This window comes from Prionailurus viverrinus, chromosome A1, assembly GCF_022837055.1.
Source record: "Prionailurus viverrinus isolate Anna chromosome A1, UM_Priviv_1.0, whole genome shotgun sequence".
In the NCBI taxonomy this organism is placed as follows: Eukaryota; Metazoa; Chordata; class Mammalia; order Carnivora; family Felidae; genus Prionailurus; species Prionailurus viverrinus.
The window spans coordinates 22,868,388-22,887,118 of NC_062561.1; the positions used below are offsets into that span (position 1 = coordinate 22,868,388).

Sequence of the window (18,731 nt, forward strand, 5' to 3'; positions counted from 1 at the left end):
CCTTTCTCCATTTCGGTAATGGATAAAGTCAACAAATGCTTACTGAAATATAACTCAACTACTTGGATTTCTGATAATAAACAGTGCTAGAAAATGTTCAATTATTGTTCACAGAAAACGTTTGTTCTAATTATTTGGAAGAAAGAGAAATATTTCCTTCCCCTATATAAAATCTGGCACTTTTTCCATTTCCAACATTTTTTACAAAAAATCAACATGGGGTGCCTGGGTGGCCCAGTCAGTTGAGCGTCCAACTCTTGATTTTGGCTCAGGTCATGATCTCAGGGTTGTGGGTCAAGCCCTATGTCAGGCTCTGCACTGAGCATGAAGTGTGTTTAATTCTCTTTCTCTCCCCCTCTGCCCCTCTCCCCTTCTTGCCCTCTCTCTGAATGATGAATAAAATCAATATAGGTGAAGCTAAAGTGAAAGATGGTTGCAGTATGATTTTAATCTACTCTAAGAGATTAAATCTATCATAATTTTAGACTATAGTGTTTCCCCAAAAAGGCTATATAGCAAAGAAGGATTTTCTCTGCTTAACATTCACCTAAGCTATGAACCAAGGTTCCTATTTTATGTCAATAAGAAAAAAAACCATGATTAGACATCTCTAATTTGACAAAGAAGTACAAGGAACTGGGCTGGGTATTTAATGGTGAGGATCTGGTTTCGTTCTGGCTTCATCATTCTCCATTATTTAATCACTTTCATAATTTTAGACAAATCACAATTTCTCTGATTTTCAGTTTCTCGGAGACAATAATATATGTTCTTTCTACTGTTCAAAATTTGTATGAAGATTAAATTAGAAATGTAAGGTCTGGAAAGGATTTTAAAGATCTAGTTCAATATTTTTTTATAAATGTATAATAGAGAAGTTAAACTATTTGCTCAATGTCACATTAATTTTCAGTAGCACAGCTGGGATTACAAATCTAGGCCCCTTAACATCTAGATTTTTTTTTACACTATATCTACCTGCTTCTAAAGTAGGTAAAAGACTTTTGAAAACACCAACCAACCTATGACCTTCTTTGAGTGCATTTTATGACCAAATTAAACCCTTACGCCCCAAAGCATACATTGTATGTGATGAATTAACTTCTCTTCAAGAAATTTAGAGTGGAACTAATTATGTAGCATCCTTGAAAAAACAGGGAAAATCATCACTCAAATAATTTTATGTGTTTTTGGCTGCAAAAGACAACATTACTACCAGGCATGACTCTAGCCTTCAGGACTTAAAATTTAAAACTTCTATTCAGCTTAAAGGCTAGCCTTCTTTAGATATCATCTCCTCTGAAGGCCGTTTAACTGACTTGGTCGACTCTCATCTCTACTCTGTATAAATATCTACTATTATACTCTGTGTTGCAGTTATTTCTTTGTTTTTAATCTTAATCGACTTGCATGAATAGGTCTTAAAAGGAAGACAAACTAAGTACAATGGAAGTATAGAAAACCAATTTATGAAATTGAGAGGTCTCCAAAAAATATGTGATAGGATTTTAAGAGGCAGCAATGAAGGAGTGGGGATCAGGCTGAGACAGGAAAAAAGAAAGAAGGGACAACTCAAAAGTTGGCAGTGATACATATTTACTGCCATGTATGCATGATACATATTTACTGCATGATACATATTTACATGTTTACTCAAGTTTTAAGTCTTACACCACAAACAACATTCCTGCTCCTCTTAATTTCCTTTCCCTGTTTGCTTGAACCTACTTCAACCACCATTTCCATCTACTGTTACTTTGCTATAAATCATTATTCATCACCCTTTACATCTTTCTTCTACTTCCACCCAACACTATAAGCAGGTTCAACCCTCTGAACTTGGGTAGATGACTCATGCTCCAGTAAAGAGTAACAAAAAGTACTAAGTGTCTGCAATAATGATAGAAAGGTAAACCACTTTCAAATGATATCAACACACTTACAGTAATACTAAATTGGTATAGAATTTAATAAGTTTTCTTGTTAGGTTAAGAGATCTTTTTATATAAAATGAATATACTTCATTGTCATAAATTATAAATGTTCATTATTACTCAAATTACAAGTTTTGCTCATGTCTGAACTTAAATAAAAATTTTATCATAATAGGCTTCAGAAGGCTCCAAAATGAGAAAAACTTTGGCTTTTTAAATAAGTGTATATTTGAGGGGTGCCTGGGTGGCTCAGTCTGTTAAGCGTCCAACTCTTGATTTCAACTCAGGTCATGATCTGAAGGTTCCTAGGATGGAGCCTTGCCCATCAGGCTCTGGGCTCTGAGCTGACAGCACAGAGTCTGCTTGGGATTTGCTCTCTCCCTGTCTCTCTCTCCTCTGGTAGCACATACATACATACTCTGTCTCTCAAAATAAAAAAAACATTTTTAAAAATAGGTGTAAATTTGATATGGAAGAGAACATTGAAGAGTCACATATCATCACAATAAACATTTGATGCATTCAAAACAAGTTTAGAGTATTTTTCTTACATTTTAAAATTTCACTGTTCCACACTTTACTTTGAACTTGAACTTTATTTCAGTTTAAGTTTCACATACTCTCCTGTCCAATTGTTTTCATACACCTCATATTCAATGTTATTTTAGGAATAACTCCAATTATGACCATCAAAACTTTTAATAAGAAACTACTTTAAAGTTGTGATCAATTTTATAGTAAGAACATGGCATCTTATTCGTGCTTTGGAAAGAAAAACCTTTTAAAGATGAATGCTACAGAAATACAAAGGAAAGTCTTTGTTCAATGTTAAATCTTTACAGTATAACAACATGTTAACAAAATTCTTGTATTATGAGACTCTTGGTGTAAGCAAAGAATATTTCTTGTACATATTTCTTGTATAACCTGTTTCAAAATTACATATCCTTAAACATAAAGAATGAAAAGTGACTCCTTGATTTGTTATGCCTGAGAATGAAAAAACCAATCTAGCAGCTTAAGTATTCATAGTATTTAAAGAATCAGAATCAGGTATAGAAGCAGGAAGAGACCTCTGAGCAGTCCAGCTCCCTCAATTTAGAGCCAAGTAGCCAAAATCTTAGGAAGGTCAAATGACTGCGTAACAAGCTTCTCTGTTCTTTGCCTGTCCTCTTTATATAACACTTTCACATTTCCCTATTCAAAATTTTAAAAAATTACAGATTTACATTCTATTGCCTACATACACACTTCTGTACTTCGGTCATAAGGAACCTGCACTAGCATCTAATAGTCTTTTTCCTTCTAGTCTATCCATAGAGAAAAATTTTCAAAATATTTCTGAGATTTCCAGATATTTCAGAGAAATGGCCTGCAGGACTTGCTACTCCTTCAATTCTTAAGATCCGTGGTCTCTTATGTGTTTTTAGTCACAGTTTTATTTGAGAATATCATCAAAGCCACGGACCTAGTCCTTGGGGGAATGAATTAAACAGTAGTTTTAGATATGTCAAGGTCTTCAGGTAGAAATCCCTTACACTAGACTACCAAAATAGCCTCAGCATTAAACCAAATTACCACATATATTTGGACTATATTAATCTACTAAACCAACATACAGTATGTTTCTCAGAACCACAATTTGACATCAGGTGCTTTTCTTGGATTGAAATGAAGGCCAACGAGAATTGGTGTATGTTCTGCCACTAGAAAACAATCAGCAGTGGTCATTTAATTGTTCATGGTAAAGATTCACAATGTATTTCTGAGACAAAGCAAAAGAAAAGTTTCTCCCTCGACACACGGGAATGTTTTCCTTCATTAAATAGAAGTGACATAATCCACTATGATTTCCTTTTCTCCCTTGCATCAAATGCAGCAACTTACCTTAGCCTAGATTTTTCTAACATCATTTCATATTCTGCCCTTCCTACCCTTCTCTCTTCCTGCTAATACTTGCCTTTTATTCTTCTACTAACATGTTATAAATTTGTGTGTTAAAGATTTTTTTTACCTTTTGCAAACACTGTAGTGTTCAAAATGAATAATTTTTAGAATGAAAATGACGAATGTATGCAATAATTTCACATATCTCATATTCAAACTTTGTAACTGTTCTATACGCTCTTTTTAAACTTTTAAAGTTTAGGTATAATTTACATATAATAAAACACTAAAATCTTAACGTTTATTTTCATCCGTTTTAAAATCAGCAGCAGCTTTAAATTCTTTTTGGAAGCAAGAAGGGTAATATATGAATAAATAGTTGATTCACTCATGAGCTGATCTGTGACAGGCTGGCAGGGGGAAAACAGAAAAGGGTAGGACTAAAAATCAGAAGACAAGGTAAGACATTATAACAATCATACAGATAAGAGTAACAAGGTTAGCCCAGAAAGGTGGAAGTGAGTGATCTTGCAATAAAGCCCAGAAAATAGGCTTGATGAAAACAAAGAGAAAGTAAGAATGGCTGAGGAGCACACTTGACACACTATTTGTTTATAGTGGGTGTCTAATAAAGCTTTGTTTATTCTTTCAACAAACATTATTATGAGCCTATTTTGAAACAAGTCAAATTTGTTGCCTCCTCAAAGTCACAGTTGCGGCAGAAATTTAGTCAAGAACTCAGAAGTTACCCAAATCCTTATGCTTCTAATAGTTAACTACCAGAATACTCTCTCTCACCCTGAAGAAAAATTAGTTACAAAACTAACTGATTTATACCACTATTGTAGTGAATCAAACATCTACTTTATAGGCTGGGTGGTTATTTAATTGGCTTCTTGATAAAATTAAAGTTTGAAAGTGATGACTTGCATAATGAGATTCACTACATCTCAAATAGGTGGCACATGTTATTTCTTCCCCGGAGAAAACCTCACACAAAAAACGAGTTGATTCACAGACTTAACCTTCAGAAGTATACAAATCTCGTATTAAAATAACAGTTTGGCCTGAAGCTATCAAATACAAAGTACCTATTAAATACACTCAATTCTCTATATTTATTTAATTCCCTTTGCAAGGAGTTACTATGTATTTATCAAATCTTAATCTAAAGAATTTTCAAGGTATCTAATTTCACTTTGGTTCCTTAGAAGTCAACATAAATATCTCAAAAAATCTAGCATTTGATGATCTTCCCTGAAGCAGACAGCCCCTCTGCTGTTGTTCTTTTTTCTGAACAGAAACACCTTTCAACAAAATTAAAGTTTACTGATATGATTCATTCATCAACAAACATGTGAGTATCTACTAAGGGTCAAACACTATATAAAAATTAGAAATGCAAACATATACTAATATACTGATAACAAAAAGCTTAATTCACAAAGTGATCTATAAGCAAAGTAACTCAAACAAGAAATGAACAGTTACGTGAATAAGTCTTGTAAATAACATCAATACGTAGAAGAATATTCCAATATAGAATTAACACAATTTTTAACTCTTTGAGTAAATGCCACATTCAAAATGAAAGCAGAAGTAAACAAGGTCAGGGCATATGACTGCTTATTATTTCATTATTTAATGATGACTAAAGAGATAATCAAAATAATAGATTACTAAGACACTATAACAGTAAAATTTTCTCCAGTAAGACTACAAGCTTATTGGGTGCCTCGGTGGTTCAGTCGGTTAAGCATCATCTTGGTTTCAGCTGAGGTCATGATCTTACATCGTGAGATGGAGCCCTGCGTTGGGCTCTGTGCTGACAGTGTGGAGCCTGCTTGGGATTCTGTCTCTCCCTCTCTCTCTCTCTGTCCCTCCCTTGCTTGCTCCCTCTCTCTCTCTCTCTCAAAATAAATAAATAAACGTTAAAAAAAAAAAAAGAAGACAGCTTATCAACTACGTATCTTGTTACTATTCACCTGCTTCTTATATGAACACACACAGGCTAACTCTTTTCCACATCAATGCAATACACAAAGAATTTAACCCTTTAACATTTAAATTTATCAATTATAAATAATACTCATTTTTTGGTGTCACTTTATTATAAATTTCCCAGTCAAAACAATTAAAAAAATAATACAATTCAGGCAGGATTCATCAACTAACAAAAGTTGCTAAACTTAATTTTATAATTAAAAGGGTATTAAAACATATTATTGCAACATATTACTCTCAAATTAGTTAAGTAATTCAGGAAGGAAAAACAAATCACTCATAAATTCCCTAAATTTTCAAAATTGATACTTGGAAAGAGTTTTGGCCCAAACTGAACCAAACTAGAAAATATCAACAGTCAGGGTACCTGGGTAGCTCAGTCAGTTAAGCGTCCTACTTTGGCTCAGGTCTTGATCTCACAGTCCCATGAGTTTGAGCCCTAACAGTAAGTTCGAGCCCAGCATAGCTCACTGCTGTCAGTGAAAAGCCTAATTCAGATTTTCTGTCCTCCTCTCTCTCTCCCCTCCCCAGCCCGTGCTAACGTAAATAATAAAAACATTAAAAAAAAAAAAAAGAAAGAAAGAAAATAGCAACAGGAAAACATAACTGGATCTTAGCCTTTTCTGAAAAATGGTAATTTAGAACAAAAAAACCAAGTATGTGTCCAAAGGTTGTGTGGTATCTTCGATCCTGAAGGAAATACCATCTATATTCAATGACCCCCATCCTGCACATACTTTATTCCTCCAATTTATTTGGACTTTAAAAAATGAGTATCCTTCAAATACAAATATATTCAGAAACAACTCATAGGAGCTTTTAAATGAAGACAAAATCTGAACCATATTCCAATATAGTCAAAGTCATATTAAGAGGGGTAAGGTGTGGGCTAAGGGTAAGGAAAATAAAATTATGAACCTAAAATTTAGCCAAGTAGTATAACTTTTATTCTCCAAAACTTACTTCAATCAATTTAAGGAAGAAAAAAAGTTCATTTAAAAAGATGTAATTTAGCTCTGTGTGTAAAAAAGATTAATACCACACCAAATGTGAACATCCTTGAATGTATTCTTGAGGAAAGTGGTAATTTAAAAATTGAAAGTGTTCTAAAATATTAACTCAATTTTATGGGAAAGAGGAAAGAATGTTAGAAGATTCCTTCATCAAAAATAAAAGAGATTCAGGATTGGAGCCACTCACAATCACACCAATTAAATCTTGAGGAACAATTATGCCAAAGAGAAGCCAAGACTGGCAAAACCACCACTGGGCAGTCAAGTCCTTTTTATCCCTAAAGATTAAATTTCTCCTAAACAGTTTTTTTAATGCTATATTAAGACACCACAAACAATTTAAATTTATAAATATATACTCCTATACATTTCTTGAAAACAAAGTCACATTCCAAACACAAAAGCAATCAAATAAGAGAAAAACAGGTTTAATACTGACTTCTTTCTTAATTTTTACTACCAAATACAAAGAAATAAGAGAAAGGAAAGAAAGAAAACTCTTTGTGAGGTGGCTAGCATCCCAGAAGGCATTTCTGCATAAAAAGAGTTAAAGGGCAAAGGCTCAGCTAAACAGCCAGTGACCATTTGCAAACCTCCTAGGTATATTCCCAGCAGACACATTATCAGATTAAAGGAACTGCAAACAAACGGCTGAAACCTTTCTTTGTCCAAGCCCAGCCTCTTCTTCCTGTGATGTCATATTACAAATCTAGGGAGCCTTTCTTTTCCACTTCAGAGAAAGCCCATCTCACAATACATCTGGCAACGGAGGAAAGGCTTCAATTCAGCAAGAGCTAACACGCTTAGGAATTTATTTCGGAAACTTTAAAGACTCTTCTGCTTACTACCATCTGGAATCCACTTCAGGAATACCAAAAAGGAAAACCTTATTTAAAAGGAGCAAGAAGTAAGTGAGACCAAACTGGGAATGTTTAAGTCTCTGAAACTCTGCACTGAAAAGCAAAAAAGATTGCTAACTTTAGCTTAAATATTCTGGAGCATAAAGAAACAGTTCTGAAATATTCACTTTGCCTACTGAAATGCAAGTTTACCAGAAGAGTAGTTTCATTCCTGTTTCAAAACACCGCTTTTCTTTAAATTTATAATCTAACAGGCTGGCTTCACTGACTACATTTCTTTTTAAAGTTGTTCGTGGGCTACCTAAACCCTGGATTCACGGATTTTCTGGAAATCAGAAAATGAGAGTATTTTCCTGTTGAAGAACCAAGTGGAAAATTTACAACAACGAATTTCATGTTTCCTGTCGAGATTTCGAAGAAAAAGGAAATATTTATAAAATCACCCAAAGATACAAGGAATTTGCAAATACTCCAGAGGTTATAAAGTGGTCACAATCACAAAGAAAACTGCAGCAGACCAAAGGATTTAACACTGTAAACTGGACGTGCCTTTATAATGGTAAGCAATAACAGCTCCCAATGCTACTATGATGACTCCTTTAAGTACACTTTGTATGGCTGCATGTTTAGTATGGTATTTGTGCTTGGGTTAATATCTAACTGTGTTGCCATATACATTTTCATCTGCACCCTCAAAGTGCGAAATGAAACTACAACATACATGATTAACTTGGCAATGTCAGACTTGCTTTTCGTTTTTACTTTACCCTTCAGGATTTTTTACTTTGCAACCCAGAATTGGCCGTTTGGCGATCAACTCTGTAAAATTTCAGTGATGCTATTCTATACCAACATGTATGGAAGCATTCTGTTCTTAACCTGTATTAGTGTCGATCGGTTTCTGGCAATCGTCTACCCATTTAAGTCAAAGACTCTAAGAACCAAACGAAATGCAAAAATCGTGTGTATTGCTGTGTGGCTAACTGTGATAGGAGGAAGTGCACCAGCAGTTTTTTTTCAGTCTACCCACTCTCAGGGTAACAATGCCTCAGAAGCCTGCTTTGAAAAATTTCCAGAAGCCACATGGAAAACGTATCTTTCAAGGATTGTAATTTTCATCGAAATAGTAGGATTTTTTATTCCTCTAATTTTAAATGTAACTTGTTCTAGTATGGTGTTAAGAACTTTAAATAAACCTGTTACATTAAGTAGAAGCAAAATAAACAAAACTAAAGTTTTAAAAATGATTTTTGTACATTTGGTCATATTCTGCTTCTGTTTCGTGCCTTACAACATCAATCTTATTTTATATTCTCTTATGAGAACACAAACATTTGTTAATTGCTCAGCAGTGACAGCAGTAAGGACGATGTACCCAATCACTCTCTGCATTGCTGTTTCAAACTGTTGCTTTGACCCTATAGTTTACTACTTCACATCGGACACGATTCAGAATTCAATAAAAATGAAAAACTGGTCTACTAGGAGAAGTGACTTTAGATTCTCTGAAGTTCACAGCACAGAGAACTTTATTCAACATAACCTACAGACCTTAAAAAGTAAGATATTTGACCATGAATCTACAATATAAGCTGCCTGAAATAAAACCGCTGGGACTTCACTGGGCACCTCTAAGTTCCTTCAACTGTGAAAAGTGTTTTCTTGGACAACTATTTCTCCGCCTTTGAAAGAAAATAAACATGTGGACATTTTAAAGTTATTAGTATAAAAAATTGTATTCAATGTGTTAACCATTAAAATGTATTCTATTCTGTATACATACCACTTTATTTTTCTGAGCCAGTTTGATCTGTTCCTTCCTCTTCATTAAAAAAATCCCTAAAAAAGTTGTTCAAAGTCTAAAAGTGACTATGATTTCAATCATGTGGTGACCATGTGCACTGTCTGAATTTCTTAGCAATTTTAAACTAAACGAAGTATAACATTAAATGTTTTAAAGTATTTAATATTTTTATTCAACATGTATCTAATTTCTATTTCAATTTGAAGTGAAATAACTAATCATGTTTCTTGAACTGTAACATAAATGAGAAAGGAGAGTAATTTGAAAGAGTGGGGAGTGTTTTTGAAAAAACAGCTAAAAATGTCTTCTGTAGACTAACAACACACTAACGCTATTTGGGGATCTCTAACAGTTACACTTTCAGATAATTTAGGATTTTGTCTTTGTAGGAAATTCATAAGAAGCATATGCTATCTCACTATATAGTATAGTATGCTTTCAAATTGTTATTTTGATCCATTCACTGGATATAATAGCACTCAATTTCAAAATAATATACACCACCAAAATTGAGAGGGAAGAAACTAACAAAATTGTTGTTTTGCTAAGCCCATTAAGAAAATACTACTTGGAGGTACATTTTAAAGGCATATTTATGTCATACTAAGTAACTTGTATATTAAGTATTTTAAGTCAGAAACACCACAGATAGTAAGATAGTGAAATACAAGACTCGGCACTTAGAAAGCGATAAATAAATATATTACTTCCCTTCCCTCTTGACCATTTAAAGCCAAATATTGAACAGATGAAAATATTATTTCCAGTAGGCAAAGTGTTATTGTATGTCAATATAATTTATAAAGTAAAAACATAGATCCATAGGCAAAATGTTATTGTATGTCAATATAATTTATAAAGTAAAAATATAGTTCCTTATGTAAAAAGCAGGAAAACTACAGGGCCAAATTACTCAGTACAACTACATTCCATTTTCTTAAAGAAAAGGTATCGATTTGAGCTATAATTTAGATATTAAGCACCAACTACACTAAAACTTTTTCATTTTCCAACATATTTTTTTCTTTCAAATTCAAGCAGTTCTCCAAAGTTAACTAAAAAAGAATACTTTTTATTTGAGAAGAATGCACATAATTAAATTCAGCATTCAGCCTACTTTTTACACCTAATCGTTCACATCCTGAATACAACTTTGGAAAAATACCCTTAAAATTTAAATTTGATTTTTGCTCTTCTCTGGGTTTGGGCTACAATGATTTCAGACAAATCATTGTCACTTGCTAAATAAGTAATCCATTTTCAATAAAATAACAGTGGGAGATTTTCTTTAGGTAGCCATGGTTTCCTTTAGATAAACCAAAAGCAAAACAAATCCTTAATGTCTTCAATTGGCCCTGTAGCACCTCTATTTGATATCACTCTTCAGAAAATAAATAGACCTAGTACTCTTGAAAAACAACTAGTGACTTAAAGATGTGGAAGAAAGGGCAGGGAGGTTGTAACAGATTTCTCAGAAATTTTCTTGGCTGAAAGGTCTTGTGGGCAAGACCTCAAAGCATGGCTATTAGTTTAAAATACAAGCAAAAGAGTGATTAGATATTTGTTGTTTCTGTGATTACTGGAGAAATTTTTGTAACCCTCTTGTCAAGGGAAAGATGAATCAAAGTTTTGTAGGATTTTTCACAAAGTAATACCTAGCAGATAAAAATACTAGTTTTCTTATCAACAACTTCAAATCCTGGGTAAATCTCAACTACATGGACAGAAAGCGTACTAAAGTTATTTTCCTTTTGTTAGCACTACACTTTCTGGTAAATTACATATTCCGAGAGTTTTCTCTTTTCCCTTTCTCCAAAAAACCTGTATTACTACAGCTCTGAGAATTTTACTTTTTGTTACTCTAAGGTAACAGTGCCAAGCCCTCTCTCCCAAAGAACTGTACCCACTGTTTTCAACATCTCTATAAAAGAGTAGATGATTTAATCTTCTGTTCTACATTAATGCCCTTCAAAGGAACAGAAAATGAGAACATTTTTAAGGTGTAGAAAACAGCTCCCCAGGATCCTAATGATTGGTTCTAAACTCAGAAATGACCTTTCCAGAGAAAATAACAACTAAATAACTAGTTTACCAAAAGAATGTACAAAAATATATACACAGTATACATAACATGTGTTCAAAATATTTAAAGAAACAGAAAACATTACTTTATCAAGGAGTTTTGACTTTGTATTCTACACTCAAGACACTGAAAGTATCTTATATCTACACTTAAGATACTGAAAGTAAATTTAAGGTGTAAATCTAAATTACAGACACTGGTATTTAAAGATTAATCACTCCGTTGAGGAATATAAAATGGAACATCAGCTAACTTCACATCCCCAACTGAGAAACATTTAATTCATGACTCATATCTAGCTGGCAAAGTCTGAAGCAATTGTTTTTTGGTTCTATAATTTTGGATCCCCAATGAATGAACCAGATACTTGAGACTTCTGTCAATATATTAAGTTACTACTGCCTAACAGAATCTTTACTACCTCGCAACACCCTAACTTTTTTAGTACTTGCATGTCAATCCAACCCCAGATGCAAGTAAGGGAAGATGTAACTTGGTGTTCTTAGTTGTGAATAAGTATATAGAAAACTTTATAAACAATGCTTACTAGTAGATGAATCTTAAGGCAATCCTAAGATACAATGTTTTTTAAAAAGCCCTTTTGGGCTGGAAATCAAATTATCCACTTATAACATGATTTCCAAGTAAAAGGGACTAATGGACAAACTTAAGGACCCAAAGTGTACTTGAAAAGACTAGAGTACTTAATGGTTGACAATATTACTTAATTAGCAACATTTTCTACAGATCAACATATACATCCTCCTACAATCACTAATTCTCAAATACCTATTTAATCTTTCTCTTTAGCCTTTGTGCCTGATATCTACTACAGATTTTCTGACAGTCAATTTTATAAGAGTACAAAGAATCATCAGTTAAACATGGCAATAGATCAGGATAATAAGAGTATGAAATTAAGTTCAGGCCAACTTCACCATTAAGCCTTTCTCTTTCCTCCTGCTCTCAAAAAAGATTTATTCCAATAAATCTTTAAAAGGGTATAAAATAAACTCTCATCACAGTGATTTAAAGTGCTGAAAGTGGTCACAAAGTCAGAATCTATGACACAGGACCCCAAAAGTAGAGATAATTCATGATTTTAATAATCATTTTCAAACTTAAACCTTGCCTTACTCATATAGAGTCAACTAATAATTTTTGAAAATGATTAAAATTTAAGAGTTAGAAAGTGGAAAAACATGTGTTATATACTTAAAGCCAAGTTACAGTTAAAAGCCATAGGGCGATGGTGCTAGTTCTGTTACTTTCCCATCAGAATGATTCCTGGTAAATTTGCAACTTAAAACTGAGAGAACCTGTAGGTCATTTGATACAACTACTTCACTTTAGGTTAAGGGAACTGAAGAATTAAAAGGTTAAGTAACTTGCATAAGGTCACATAAAGGTACACTAAGGATAAGAACTTGGATTTCCTGTTTGTTTTTGACTCATCTATTTCTTTAATGGTGGCAAGGGAAGTAGCACATGGAAAGGCCCTGTGGTCTGGTATACTGAAAGAACTAAAAATCAAAGTGGCTGTAGATATAGGGCTGAGACCTTGCATGTACTTATAGGCCATAATAAAATCTGAGGAAATGTGGAAAAAGCCCTGAAGGATTTCCCATTTAGGAGAAACAGGATCAGATATGCATTTCAAAAAGATTCCTCTGATTAGAGGGTAGAGATGCATTTGTCTTCAACAAAAAGAAAAACAATCACAATAAGAGATAAATTTATTCGGTTTAAACTTAAAGAGTTGTTACCCTTTATTTTAATTATGTTTTTTACCTTATTAATATGGTAAGAAATATTAAAATCATTTGAGATGATAGTGATGAAAGATGGGAAGAATATTTTAATGCCATCATTTTGCAAAATTAAATGAGCAGCCCTTGTGGAGAAACTGATACATATTCATACACTGTTCACGGGAATACAAAATGGTTTGATCTTTATGGATGGGAATGTGGTAATATCTCACACATCTGTCTCTCTCTCTCTCTCTCTCTCTCTTTCTCTCTCACACACACACACACACACACACACAAACACACACACACACACACACACACACACACACACACACTCTTACCCTTTGAGCCAGCATTCTCACTTCTAGGTATTTACCCTGAAGACATAATTTCAATAATGTAAAAATATATATGTACAAAGTACAGCACTATTTGAAATTATAAATATTGGTAACTACTACAAGTCCAAGCATAGAAGACTAGTTGAATAAAACTGTAGCACATATACAATGTAGTACCATGCAGCTGTAATGAAGAATGATAAAGAGCTCTATGAACTGATATGGAGAGATTTCCAGAAAGCATTATATGAAAAAAGTTGTAAAAGAATACACATGGTATGCTACCTGTGGTATAACAAAAAAGCAAAATAAGAGGGCATACATATATTTGCTTATTTTTACAAAAAGAAACACAAGAAAGATAAACCAAAGAGCAAGGAGTAGGGGTGAGGAACAGCACAGACAGGATATTGAAAGCTATGACACTTAACGGAGTGTAAGACTTTGGGATGCATGTTAACATACATTAGGAATCAGAAACCGTTTTCTTCAAGGGTCAGATAGTAAAGATCTTAGGCCTGCAGGCTGTACAGTCCTGCTGCAACTTCTCAACTCTGCATTACTGCACAAAAGCAACCACAGACAATATGTAAGTGAATGAGTGTGGCTGTGTTCCAATAAAACTTTACAAAATGAAGTGGTTGCCTGTGGGCTGTATGTGCCACTTCTTGTTCCACGTAGTCAAAAAACTAAAGCCAACAAGAAAGGGAAAGAAGGAAAAAAAAAAAAACCCAATCATCCTAGAGCTACATCTGTATTAGTGCATGGCACATAATCCGTCTCCATCTTCTGTTAAATGAATGAAACTTAAAGTTCTATTAAAAGATGGACATGAGTTCTAGTCAGGGTTTTCCTACAAACTAGTATAATTTTAATCATTTAGCCTATGTTGACCTCTTTATCTTAACTAAGGGTTTTGGACTAGAGAATATAAGGTCCATGCCACACCTCATGTCCTGTTTCTCATTCGTGTCAGTTACGATTTCATCCACTCTTTACTTTTAATAACCATTGTCGCCACTGTTACCGTGTTATATTGGGACTATATCGCAATATTCCCCAAAATATAATCCTGACGTACTCAATTTTGGAGCTTCTTTTCTGTCTCCCAATTAAGACTCCTCCTCATTGGTCTACTGCATGCCCTGTGTTCATAACTCTCATCTTGTAGGCACAAGATACACTACTTGCCCCACCCCCCACCAGTCAATAAAATTCACTCTGGCCCTGATAAAATCCTTTTCATTCTACAAGGCCCAGTTCAACTGCTAAACAAAATCTTTGATAATGCTTATTGTCTCTATCGCTTATTTGGTATTTTTGTTAACTGCCTTTCTTAGTTATCTCTTTACATGGTCTGATCTTCCTGATACCTCAAACTCCTTGAGGAAAGGGATTATGTTCTGTACTTCTTTGTATTCTCTATAGCATCTAATGTAGGTTGAAACAGAGGGGGTAGAGATTGGAAGGAGAGGGCTTAGCATTAAGAACAAATTAATATTATTTGCCCGTGCCAAAGATAAATTTTTTCCTTTCATGTTTCTATTTTTATTTTTTTAATTCCAGTATAGTTAACATACAGTGTTAAACCAGTGTCAGGTGTACAATGTAGTGATTTGAAGATTCATTTTTAATAATGAATATATTTACTTATATAGTACCTACGCTGGGTATTTATTAATGTAGTTCTAATAAATGTCCTATATCTACACACAAACATGTAAAGAAAGTAAAGACTGCCTCTTGTATCATCAAACCTATGTTTGGTTCACTTAATCCATCAAAAGCTCAAGGTAAAGAGGCAAATTATCCTTTGTCAATACTATAATACAAAAATTCAACTCTTGCAGCTATCACCATAAACTTGATTTATCAATCTTAAACTGTTACTGTTGAATCTCCACCTTGAGTGAGGTTATAGAGTTGTTAAAAGAAACCACTCTGTTCTTGACATTCTTTATGTATCTATAGATTTCTCTTTTGGAACAACTATCTAGGCCTGTTGTATCCTGGAGTTTTTCCCCATTTTTTTTTTCTCTCTGCATTCCTGTTTAATTTTTAGCTCTGATAATTCACCTTTCTTGGATTTCTTTTTTACTTTGCTGAAGTATATTCTCTAGTAATTTTATTTCAAAAAGCATAGTCAAGACGTAAATTTTCTGAGTCATTACATGTCTAAAAATTGTTTGATTTTACCCTCCTGTTTGACATGTAGGTCAGATACAGAATTCTAGGTCATCAGACATCCAGTACTCCTGCTAAGAACTTTGATGCTGATCTGGATCTCATTCCACTGTAAATAACTGACTTTTTTCTTGCTGGAGGCTTTTATAATTTTCTCATTACCTTTGGAATTCTGAATTATTCACCAAGATATATCCACACTCATTTACCCTGCTTGGATCTAGGAATATTTTCCATTGAAAGCCTTCAGGCTTTTATTAGCTTTGGAAATTTTTCTTCTATTTTAATCTGGTCTTTCTTTTGGGAATGGATATTGAACTGAGGCTACCCAAAAAATACCAAAATAAGGGCAATATAACCTTGCAACACAATAATTTGATGTATTTTTAAGCAGAAATACCTTTCCTATTCTTTTTTTTCCCCTTCAAATCTGTTATAGAAGTCTAGATTTACCTAATCTTCTGCTCTGTTTCTTTTGTAGGCACCATCAGGTAGCTGTAGGGTGTGTATGTGTGTGTGTGTGTGTGTGTGTGTGTGTGTGTGTGTACACAGAAGTTAGTGTGGAGCCAGACATGTACTTGTACAGACTGTGTACTGCACAAAAGCACAGGGCTTCAGCATAAAGTTTCATACCAAACCAGGGGTATCTGTATCCAGACGGGCATCTTTTTCCAATTCATTGGCACAGAGGAAGGTGCATTTTCCTGATTTTTATAGGCTCGCATGGCCTGAGGTAGGGGGGCCAGTCCAAATGTTCACGGACCAGTGTTCTCAAAATGTAGCAGCCAGACCAGCAACATCAGCATTGCCTGGAAACATGTTTGAAATATAAATTCTTGAACCTGACCCTAGAAACTTTGGTGGTGTGCCCAGCAATCTGTACCCTGTGTTTTAAAAAGCCCTCCAGATGATTCTGATGCATGCTCAACTTTGAGGGCCACTGGCAGAGAGTACTTTAAAAAACTCTCCTGATTACTGCCTTCCTCTCTGTATCTGCTACTTTGAGCTTGGAGGCTCAGACTCCCACTTCTACCAGACCCTCTTCTGTATGTATTCAGAGCTGTAGTTTTCTCTACTTTGTTGTATCCGTCAGTACACTCCTCATTTACTTTTTATCCTCAAAACTGAATCAACCCAATTTCTCTCCATAGATTTTCTACTTTATAGTCTCAATACTACAGGATTTCACCCCAATGTTTGTTTTTTGTTTCTTTTCTGTAACTTCTGGAGGGGTTTTGGGGGAGAAAGGGGTAAAGGTGTATGGCCAGTTTGCTATTTTGAACCAGAAATATTATCATTTTTAAAACTACTGCACAATGTAAGTTACACAAGAAAAAGTTTTACAACTTACTGTTTTACTGCTGCTAAAAAAATAACATGCAAAGGGCTTTTTCATCAAAATGTAGCAAATCCTTGTATCATGAACAATATAACTTTCAATTTATTTTCTTTAAAAAATAATATTTTAAACTAATTATTAATTGTTAGATCATATTTTAATAGGTCATAAAAACCTATGAATCACTTTATTATAATTCTTTATTTTAAAATAAAGAAGTTTTATTTAATTACAGGAGTACAAAATATTTACATTGGACTAAAATTTAGGCTTCCCAGGGAAAGGATTTTATGTATAGTACTTGTCAAAAGAAGTTTATTTAAATAAAAATGAATATTGAAACAGAGTGCTAAAAATTATACCTTTTGGAATGTATGTTACATATGTGATTTTTGCTGATGGCCAACATAACTGGTTTCAAAACTGTTGGGCAAAAAATGCTACATTTTGTGTTGTGATCTCATAAGACTTCTTTAGACTGACACACACATAATTTTGATATAATCTTAGCTACTTAAGAGAAGGAAAAATATGGGCATGTATTCAAAAATAGGGACAATGATAAATGGTCTGTAAGAGATTGTAGAAAAAGTTGTTCCTACAGAAATAATTACGAAGGTCAGATATATCATTTTTGCATTATCATGGCAATCTCCATCCACCCAGGCCATTTATTCTTCATTTGAAACTGGACTGTGGGAAAGTTTATTTTCAGAAGACTTTAAATATGTGAGTTAGATCCTAAAAGTACATGGTACTGAAAGTGTGCAGTATGCCTGTTACAAAGATAATAAAAAAAATGTAAACTTTTGCCCTATTATTATTGGAGAGAGCATGAATGTGCAAGCTGGGGAGTGGGGGAGAGGAGGGGGGGGGGGAGAGAGAGAGAGAGAGAGAGAGAGAGAGAATGAATGAATGAATCCCAAGCAGGCCACACATTCAGCACCGAGCCCAAAGCGGGGCTCAATCCCACGACTCTGGGATCACAAACTAAGCTGAAATCAAGAATCAGATGCTCAACTGAAGGAGCAACCAAGGTGTTCTGCAGGAGTGTATATTTTTAAGAAAAAGTTGGTATTTTCAAGATCTCAGTATTGGATTAGGGAATCCAATGTTAATTTTTGTTTAGGACTCATGTATTAGTAAAAGATGAGTCATTTTACTTTTCCACCTTTCTCATTTTTACTGTTTAAAAGAAAAAAACCAAAATGACAGAACTTAAGTTATAGAAACTAGTGTTACTTAGTATGTAAATGAAAACTTTTAGATAATTATCTTAAAACATAGAAAGGGCAAGATAATGATCAGATATTAACAAAAATAACAAGTTTTTATTAATTTATTAGTAAGGATATAAATTACCAGATATTAAACTCCAAAAAGGAAATAAACTTAAATAAAAGATAGCAAGACAGATTTATGTTAGACTTTGAAAAATTCTTAGAGTATTATCAAATCTTAAAGAGAAATTATCTTTTATACTTTAACAGAGGCAAGAAACACTGAAACTCAGCAAAAAGAAAAAAAA

At 33.8% G+C, this 18,731-nt stretch overlaps 2 protein-coding genes across 3 annotated transcripts in view; one reads left to right on the forward strand and one right to left on the reverse strand.

Annotated features, from left to right (window-relative positions):
* The window catches only part of RB1 (RB transcriptional corepressor 1), a 200,635-nt gene that overhangs the window by 50,210 nt on the left and 131,694 nt on the right, over window positions 1-18,731 (reverse strand). The gene's annotated exons all lie outside the window — the stretch shown is intronic.
* LPAR6 (lysophosphatidic acid receptor 6) lies at window positions 7,506-9,548 on the forward strand. Its single transcript, XM_047855021.1, has 2 exons — window positions 7,506-7,745; window positions 7,985-9,548. The coding sequence occupies exon 2, from the start codon at window positions 8,255-8,257 to the stop codon at window positions 9,287-9,289; it is 1,035 nt and encodes a 344-aa protein (XP_047710977.1). The 5' UTR covers window positions 7,506-7,745; window positions 7,985-8,254; the 3' UTR covers window positions 9,290-9,548.